Source organism: Microcaecilia unicolor, chromosome 4 (assembly GCF_901765095.1).
Source record: "Microcaecilia unicolor chromosome 4, aMicUni1.1, whole genome shotgun sequence".
In the NCBI taxonomy this organism is placed as follows: domain Eukaryota; kingdom Metazoa; phylum Chordata; class Amphibia; order Gymnophiona; family Siphonopidae; genus Microcaecilia; species Microcaecilia unicolor.
Genome location: NC_044034.1, coordinates 164629557 through 164639603, shown reverse-complemented (window position 1 = coordinate 164639603; position 10047 = coordinate 164629557). Strand labels below are relative to the sequence as shown.

General features: G+C 47.2%; 1 protein-coding gene across 1 annotated transcript; it reads left to right on the top strand.

Annotated features, from left to right (window-relative positions):
• Positions 1-8314: 8314 nt before the first annotated feature.
• Positions 8315-9666, top strand: C4H11orf94 (chromosome 4 C11orf94 homolog). The gene is made up of 3 exons (XM_030199486.1): positions 8315-8391; positions 8933-9006; positions 9480-9666. Exons 1-3 carry the CDS (start codon positions 8315-8317, stop codon positions 9620-9622), a joined length of 294 nt encoding a protein of 97 aa, XP_030055346.1. The 3' UTR covers positions 9623-9666.
• The last annotated feature ends 381 nt before the right edge of the window (positions 9667-10047 follow it).

The following is a 10047-nucleotide window of genomic DNA, read 5'->3' as shown; positions in this document are numbered from 1 at the left end:
TTTTGAAGGTGGCTCTAAAGAGGAGGGAATGTGCTACTCCCTCCACTGCAAAGGTATGGGAGGGGGAGGGGGCTGCTAGAACACCAGGTAGGGGGAGTTGGGCTTGTGGGCCACCAGGGCCTTAATTTTTGGGTGTGAGAGGGTGGTTAGTGGGGGTTGGTGTTAGGTTGTTCAGAGCACTGGGTAGGAATGAGGAGCCTTGTCCAGCATACATTTACATGCTAGCAGGTTCCCTCATCCCCCCCCCCCCCCTCAACAGGACCGGAACCTGAGCCCCCACCCCAAGCCAGGGGCACAGGGGGGCTGGAGATCCACATCTCTAGCCCTCCCCCCTGTGTCGCTGGCTTGGAGTGGAGGAGGCTCAGGTTCTGGTCCTGTTGGGGGGGGGGGGGGAAGCCTGCTAGCATGTAAATGCATGCTGGACAAGGCTCCCCGATGCTCCGCACAACCTAACACCAACTGATGGCAATGGGTTTGCTGTGGAAGCAGCACCAATGTTTGGCGTACCTCCTGCTTAGCATTGGGGAGGAATAGGTAATGCCCTATTTAGCATGCATTTGCATGCTCGCATTCAGAGCTGGCCAGTGCATTGTTGCACGTGCTGGCCAGCTCTGATCATAAAGCGGGAGCAAACGCAGGCGCTAGTAGGTGCTATTACATAGTAACATAGTAGATGACGGCAGAAAAAGACCTGCACGGTCCATCTAGTCTGCCCACAATAAACTCATGTGTATACCTTACCTTGATTTGTACCTGTCTTTTTCAGGGCACAGACCGTATAAGTCTGTCCAGCAGTATTTCCCGCCTCCCAACCACCAGTCCCGCCTCCCATCACCGTCTCCGGCACAGACCCCGTATAAGTCTGCCCTCCCCTATCCTAGCCTCTCAACCACCAACCCCTCTTCCCCCCGCAACCCAATTTCAGCTAAACTTCTGTGGATCCATTCCTTCTGCACAGGATTCCTTTATACCTATCCCACGCATGTTTGAATTCCGTTACCGTTTTCATCTCCACCACCTCCCGCGGGAGGGCATTCCAAGCGTTCACCATCCTCTCTGTGAAGAAATACTTCCTGACATCTTTCCTGAGTCTGCCCCCCTTCATGTCCTCTCGTTCTACCGCCTTCCCATCTCCGGAAAAGATTCGTTTGCGGATTAATACCTTTCAAATATTTGAACGTCTGTATCATATCACCCCTGTTCCTCCTTTCCTCCAGAGTATACATGTTCAGGTCAGCAAGTCTCTCTTCATACGTCTTGAAACGCAACTCCCATACCATCCTCGTAGCTTTTCTTTGCACCGCTTCCATTTTTTTAACATCCTTCGCAAGGTACGGCCTCCAAAACTGAACACAATACTCCAGGTGGGGCCTCACCAACGTCTTATACAGGGGCATTAAAACCTTTCTTCTGCTGGTCACACCTCTCTCTATACAGCCTAGCAACCTTCTCGCTACGGCCACCACCTTTGTCGCACTGTTTCATCGCCTTCAGGTCCTCAGATACTATCACCCCAAGATCCCTCTCCCAGTCCGTGTCTATCAGGCTCTCCCCACCTAACACATACGCCTCCCTTGGATTTCTACTCCCTAAGTGCATCACTTTGCATGTCTTCGCATTGAATTTTAATTGCCAAACGTTAGACCATTTTTCCAGCTTCTTCAGATCTTTTTTCATGTTTTCCACTCCCTCCGGGGTGTCCACTCTGTTGCAAATCTTGGTGTCATCCGCAAAAAGGCAAACTTTACCTTGTAACCCTTCGGCAATGTCACTCACAGATATATTGAACAGAATGGGCCCCAGCACCGATCCCTGAGGCACTCCACTACTCACCTTTCCCTCCGAGCGAACTCCATTTACTACCACCCTCTGGTGTCTGCCCGTCAACCAGTTCCTAATCCATTTCACCACTTCGGGTCCTATCTTCAGCCCTTCTAGTTTATTCAAGAGCCTCCTGTGGGGAACCGTGTCAAAAGCCTTGCTGAAATCTAAGTAGATGACGTCCATAGCACGTCCTTGATTTAATTCTCCGGTCACCCAGTCAAAGAATTCAATGAGATTCGTTTGGCACGATTTCCCTTTGGTGAAACCATGTTGTCTCGGATCTTGCAACTTATTGGCTTCCAGGAAATTCACTATCCTTTCCTTCAGCATGGCTTCCATTACTTTTCCAATAACCGAAGTGAAGCTTACCGGCCTGTAGTTTCCAGCTTCTTCCCTATCACCACTTTTGTGAAGAGGGACCACCTCCGCCGTTCTCCATTCCCTCGGAACCTCTCCCGTCTCCAAGGATTTATTAAACAAATCTTTAAGAGGACCCGCCAGAACCTCTCTGAGCTCCCTCAGTATTCTGGGGTGGATCCCGTCTGGCCCCATGGCTTTGTCCACCTTTAGCTTTCCAAGTTGTTCATACACACTCTCATTCGTGAACGGTGCTCTATCCACTTCATTCTCAGGTGTACTTTTGCCAGTCCCTCTCGGTCCTTCCCCAGGATTTTCTTCAGTAAAAACAGAACAAAAGTATCTATTTAGCAAATTGGCTTTTTCTTCATCATTTTCTACATAGCGTTTTGCTGTATCTTGTAATCTCACAATCCCCTTTTTAGTCTTTCTCCTTTCACTAATATACCTGAAGAAGTTTTTGTCTCCCCTCCGTGCATTTCTAGCCATTTGTTCTTCCGCTTGCGCCTTCGCCAGACGTACCTCTCTCTTGGCTTCTTTCAGTTTCATCCGGTATTCCTCCCCGTGTTCCTCTACTTGAGATTTTTTGTATTTCTGGAATGCTAACTCTTTAGCCTTTATTTTCTCAGCCACTTGCTTTGAAAACCATATCGGTTTCCTTTTTCTCTTGCTTTTATTTACTCTCCTTACATAAAGGTCTGTGGCCCTGTTTATTACTTCTTTCAGCTTGGACCACTGTCCTTCCACGTGTTGTGCGTTCTCGCAGCCCATCAGCTCCTTCCTCAGGTATTCCCCCATTTTGTTAAAGTCAGTTCGCTTGAAGTCCAGGACTTTGTGTGTAGAGTGGCCGCTAACCACATGATCCGTTATATCAAAACAAACCGTTTGATGGTCACTGCTTCCCAGGTGCGCAGCCACTCGGACATTTGACACACTATCCCCATTCGTGAGCACCAGATCCAGCGTCGCTCCCTCCCTTGTGGGTTCCGTCACCATTTGTCTGAGCAGAGCACTTTGGAAAGCATCCACAATCTCTCTACTTCTTTCCGATTTCGCAGAAGGAACCTTCCAATCTACATCCAGCAGATTAAAATCTCCCAACAACAGCACCTCTCTTTTCTTCCCCAACTTCTGAATATCAGCGATCAGATCTTTATCCAGTTCCTCCAATTGTGTCGGGGGTCTGTAGACAACACCCACGTGGACCAAGGTTCTATCCTCTCTTTTTAAGGTGATCCATATCGCTTCTTCCTTTCCCCACTTCCCTGTCATTTCAGTTGCTGTGATATCATTCCTGACATACAGAGCTACTCCTCCACCTTTACGTCCCTCTCTATCCTTCCTAAAAAGATTATAGCCGCTATTGCCAGCATTTGCTTTTGATCATCTGCCCATTAGTCGGTAGTCTGTAACCTTAGAGTGCAAGTTCTATATTGTGAAACTGCAAAGGGGTGTGGACATGGGAGGGGCATGGGCAGATCAGGAGTGTGCCCAGCACTGATGCCACTAAGGTTTTAGAAAACTATCAGTTACTCACGAGCATAAGTGTTTGGGATAAAGTTAGGTGCTAAAATCCGCACTTGTGCACATAATTGTTGGGTGCTAAGTGCAAATTCTAGAGCAGCGTTTTAATGCCCAACTTTAGATTGCCTTTATACAATTACTCCATTATGGCTAACGGACCAAGAAAACTACAACTCCCCTGAAATATCCAATAAACCATAAACCAACCAGAGTGGCGTGATTGGGTAGTCTTCAACAACGTGATAAGGAGGAGGAAACAAAGTGGATAAAGAAAATACAGCTGTGTGACTCAGAGGTCCATTGGGAAACTAGGTGTGTGACGGGGAGTTAAAATGCCCCAGAAGTTGGTAATGGTTGGGTACCCCTAGCAATGCCAGGGAGGCCTAGGAGGCTGGATGTTTAAGTGATTCTTTGGGGAGATGTTTAGATTATTATAAATCTTGCTGATAAAATATGAGGGGGAGTGTAGAGTAACTTGGATTAAATATGGATCTTGAAACAAAAATACACTTGGAAAAAATGTGACATCATACAACTGCTCAGTAGGCAGATCTGCTGTCATCTACTGTGTATGTCACAATGATTTTATAAGCCCACTTTCCAAGTAAGAAAGTAGGCTAAGAAACCTTGATTAAGACACACATCCTATATAATAATTTGCACCATGAACGTTCCATGAAGCTGCCTGGGCCCGTGTCTCCATTCTGATTGGCTGTGCCCGGGTCTGAAGCCTTGGATGATGTCATCCAGAGAGCCCAAGCAACAGCAGGATGAGTCGACCTGCAGCCCGCCACCCTGCACGCCAAAGCTAGCCCACCCGCCTGCCCAGCAGCGCAAGTCAACCTGCAGCCCGCCCCGTCAAAACAAATAGCACAGAAACCGCCAGCTCGCCCACCTGCTGCCAGTCAAAAATGGCACCCACGGCAGCCGGAAAGAAAGACAAAGGACTGACAGTCCAACAGAAACCACGCCCGCTGCCTGTCAAATTGAAAGCCAGACCGCCCGCCCGCCCACCCAGCATTGCGAGTCCAACTGCAGCCCGCCCCGCCAAACCACATCGCTACGAAACTGCCAGCCAGCCCGCCCGCTGCCAGTCAAAAACGGCACCCACAGAAAAACGAATCACAACTGCACACCAGGTAAGAGGAAACGCGATCTTCACCCCCACACATATTTCAACAAATGCATCACCCCAACCCCCACCCCCTGTCATTCTGACAGAGAAAAAAAAATGTAACACCCTGTTAGAAAACCTCCCCTATCTCACACATACACACACAATCTCTCTCTGTGATACACAACACACACAGTTCCCCCCCCCCCCACACACACACAAACACAATTACTGACTCATACACACACACACACACACACTCATGCACCATCTAATATCATCAAACGCACCCCCACCACTGTCACTGACAGACACAGACACACACACACAGGATATGTCTCACACAGACACTGTCTGTCTCATAGACACACACAATGATGAAGCCTTGAACTTCAGAATCAACTACCGCTCCTCTGTCAATAGAACAGTGAAATCCAACAATTCTAAACTCCACTCAAACCCCACCGCAACCACATACCACTTCACCAACTACATCCCCCCAACCCCCCACAAACAATCTGTACAACACACACACATACAGGGGGGAACCTGAAACTCGGAGGGAGGGAACCCTGAAACTCGGAGGGAGGAAGCGAGGGGGGGGGGGGGAGAGCGACCCTGAAACTCGGAGGGAGGGGATGACCATGGCACTCGAACAGAGGGAGGGAGGGGGAGACGACGACCCTGGAACTGGGAGGGAGGGAGGGGGAGACGACGACCCTGGAACTGGGAGGGAGGGAGGGGGGATGAGGACCCTGGAACAAGAAGGGAGGGAGAGGGGAGGGCCCTGGGACACACTCTCAGTCTCACACACACACTCTCTCTCTCTCACACAGACACACTCGCACCCAGTCTCACTGTCTCCCTCACACAGTGACTATCACACACACTCTCTCAAACAAACACACTCCAAGGAAAACCTTGCCTAGCGCCCGTTTCATTTGTGTCTGAAACGGGCCTTTTTTTTACTAGTTTTCTCATAATTTTTCTTTTATAGTGCCTCAATGGCAGATACAGAGAGGTGAAGTCTGCTCCTGCTGCAGTCCATGATTACTCAAATAAATTCCCTGGATATTTATGGCTTAGTACAACTTTGCTGTAGTTTGATAAAGCATTATTGTACATTTTTAAGTATTGTATATTCTTTATTTTCTGAACCGCTTAGGTGTAAGCAGGTTAAAAATGATAAATAGGTGTCCGTGGACAGTACGCTAAAATCGTCTGCCCAGTGTACGGCAGCAGCTAGAAAAGCAGAGTGCTATGAATTATTAGGAAAGGAATAGAAAATAAGACAAATAATACTATAATGCTTGTATATTGCTCCATAGTGTGACCTCACCTTGAGTATTGTGTACAATTCTGGTTGATGTATCTCAAACAACTAATAGTGGAATTAGAAAAGGTTCAAAGAAGGGCGACCAAAATGATTAAGGGGATGGAACTCCTCTCATATGAGGAACGGCTAAAGAGATTAGAACTCTTCAGCTTGCAAACGAGCCGGCTGAGGGGGGATGTGATTGAGGTCTGCAAAATCCTGAGTGGTGTAGAATGAGTAAAAAATGAATTGATTTATTTTTTTACTCTTTCAAAAAGTATAAAGACTAGGGGGCACTCAATGAAGTTACATTGAAATACTTTAAAAATAAATAGAAGGAAATATTTTTTTCACTCAACAAATAGTTTCTGGAACTTGTTGCCAGAGTTTGTAGTAACAGCGGTTCACGTATCTGGGTTTAAAAAAGGTTTGGACAGGTTCCTGGAGGAAAAGGCCATAGCTATTGAGATAGAAATGGGGAAAGCCACTGCTGTACCTGGGATTGGTAGCATGAACTCTTGCTGGGATTCTGCCAGGTACTTGTGACCTGGATTGGCCATTGCTGGAAGCAGGATACTAAGAGGCAGATGCACTAAAGCTAAATGAGCCTTTAATGACTCTCCAACGAGGAAAATTTGATCCGTTGCATGCATCAAAGGGCTTTTACCGAGGAAGCCAGCAGCTAACGAAAACGGAATGGAGATGAGCAATTAGTGTGAAAACCCCATTGAAACGACATGCACTAACCTTTTCCGATTGCCTTTACACAGGAAAAAGGCAGGAAATCTAACGAGAGGTCTGGACCTCTCGTTAGGACAGCTCTGTGCCAGGAAAAATCATTAAGTGAAAAAATAAACAAACTTTGAGCCAATCCCAGCGCATTAGCAGAGCTAAAAGCGCTGTGATTGGTCCAAAAGACGTCAGAAAACACATAAAAAAATAAAAATAAAAAAAGGATCGGGAGGGGGCAAGGGCGCTCATCAGGAGCGTCCTGTACGGACGGCCTTGCCCCCCCCCCCCCCGCTGCTCCCCACTTTCCGCCGCTCCCCCCACCCCGAAAAAGCAAAATTCTAGCAGCCCCTGCCCCCCTCCCTTCCTCACTACTCTCTCACCTCAGCTCCGCCTCCCGACATCCTCCGTCCTGTGCCCCGCCCCCTTTTGGGGTCGTCGCCGCCATTCCCCTCCTCCATCGGGCCCCCCTCCCTCTTACCGGGCCCATGCAGCGCCTCTCTCCTCTGTCCGAAGGCGCTGCACGGGCAAGAAGAAAGCTGATGCCTGGCTGCCTGCCTTCGCCCAGCTTCGATGGCGCGTCTTTCTCCTGCTGCGCCCGCCCCTGTCTGACGTCAGTAACCTACGTAGGGGAGGGGGGCAGGGGCTGCTAGAATTTTGCTTTTTCGGGGTGGGGGGAGTGGCGGAAAGTGGGGAGCAGCGGGGGGGGGGGGGCAAGGCCGTCCGTACAGGACGCTCCTGATGAGCGCCCTTGCCCCCTCCCGACCCTTTTTTTTTTTTTTTGTTTTGATTTGGGAGCCATGTGCTTGTGATTTGACTGTGTTTTGACTGTTTGTGGCATGCGCAGAGCAGCTAACATAACGCTTGGCTGCTCTGCGCATGATTTGGGGGCCGATTAACGATGTGTATTGTGATTCTTTGATACATTGTACGTTTCAATACCGATTTCAGCATGTGTGACTTTTTTTTTTTGGTGCATTTTTCGTTATTTTAAAATCGTTAGGGACTTTAACGATTTAGATTTTTTTACGTTTGGTTGCTGCATCTGCCTCTCAGTGAGATGAGATGGACCATCGGTCTGCCCCAGTATGGCTATTCTTATGTTCATAAATAAACAAATAAATTGACTTTCTGTTACCAGACAGGATATATTGATACATATGGTGGGAAACTGTCACTAGCAATCAAAAATATTCATCTAATTATTTATTTTTTCATGTGCATGGCACCAAAGCTATTTAAACAAGGAGCTGGAACCGTGTTGCATAAATGACCATTGGATAATAGTCTAATAAGAAAGCTGTTCTGACACTGAAGAGTCTGGTTCAATCTCTCTGATGTCATAAAGAGTAGTGTGACATCAAAAAGAGATTGTCATAGCAACATTAGAAGCCTGAGAGGAAGCATTGAAAGGGCTTTGGTCAGTAGTAGAAGTTCTTCGCTGGACAAACATGCCCAGGTTTTGGAGTCTAGTGTTCTTTTCTTTGCTGGGGCTGGAAGTCGTTTTCCCTCTGCCTCTACTACAAAGGTAAAGAGAAAAATAGTTGGGGGTAGGGGGTGGGGGAAGCACTGTATAAAATATTTGGAGATTGTTTCTCAGCTAATCTTTCCATTGAGATCTAGGTCACAGCAGTGCTATGCTGACTCTCATTGGCGCTTGTGCTGCCACGACACTGAAATGATAATCTCCAGTATGAATATGGTTTGGGGAGGGGGAGATTTTAAGAAAATCTAATAAAAGATGAACACCTTTTATGTAGAAAATTTCAAAAATGTGAAAAGTACTGTGTGTTAACCTATGGGGGGGATGTGTGAGTGTGTGTATCATGTGTACAGCATCTAGTAGTACTATAGAAATTAGTAGTAGTAGTTTGTAGTGCAGGGAGGGATTGAGTGTTGAATTAAGTGTGGGAGCTTGGAGTTAGCGTTTTTTGTTGACTGCATGCAGTGGGGGTACTGTATTTATGTAAGGGATAGAAAGAATACATGGCATGGGGAGAGGGAACAAATTATATGGTTATATCTAGTGAGAGGTACATTAATTTCCTCTTTTTTTTTTTCTTACACAGAGAAAAACGTTATATTCCAATTGATTTTATGGTTCCACTGGAAATCCCTCAGAAGCATTTTGGCCTAGTGGACAGTAAATGATCATTTCTAACATCTAGGGGTAGGGGTGGGGGGCACTGATCCAGTGGGACTCTGGAACGTTAGGCATCCTGCAATGTGTCTGTCAGAAAGGAGTAAGTTTGTCGCATAGTCCATACCCACAGAAAGTGTGGAAACAGCAGAAGCAAGTCCTGGCTTTCGATCTGGAGAATTTGCTCTGGGGGATGCAGCTTGTGGGTTATGGGAATCCTTTCTTAAAATGGCAAATGGGAAGGGGGCTTGTATTGGGGGTTTCTATGGCACACAGATTTTCCCTGTAAGCGCAGCTAATAAATTGCTGGGGGGGGGGGGGAGGGAGGGGGAAGGTATAATCCTCCCTAGGAACTGTAATTAGCTGAAAGAAATCCTAGCTCACTGAGGATAGTTTTAAGGGCGTTACACTGCTCTGGTAAGTGTGACCATGAGTATCTCCAGTTTTGAAGATGCTAATCTTCCCATCTCTCTCAGGTTATGGCATAAAGCCAAAGCACCCTGCTTTCCGAGTCCATGAACCCAAACATCACGAAGAGGACCAGGAGGAAGAGGAAACCAGGAGGAGAAAGAGAGATGAGCCTGACTTGGATGAATATTTTTATGATGATGTGATGTGAAGAAGGGGAAGCGTTTCTCTAGGACTTCACAAGGTCCAGAGGCAGAGGAGAGTTATAATTTGTTTTGTACTGTGTCTAAAGACCCCTGTCTGCAGACAGCATGTGCGTTTTTTACCCTGGCTCAATAAAATGTTATATCCTTATTGGCTGTTCTGTCAATTTGTGACTTTTTTAAGGAAAAGGTAAGGTGCTAGGAAACTTCAGTTTTTATCTGCATCTCCCCTTGGGTGTAGGGCTTCTAGCTCAGCCCAGGTCAACTGAACAAGAGGATCCAGACTTGGTTCTGCCCTATTACATGTATGGAGTTCTGGTTCTAGTTAAGGGAAAAATCAGTAGGGCAGTTTGAACTACACTTCCATGCATGCAATGCAGCAAAACTGGGACTGGGTTAGCTTGGCTGTTGACACAGGGTAAGCTAGCAATCC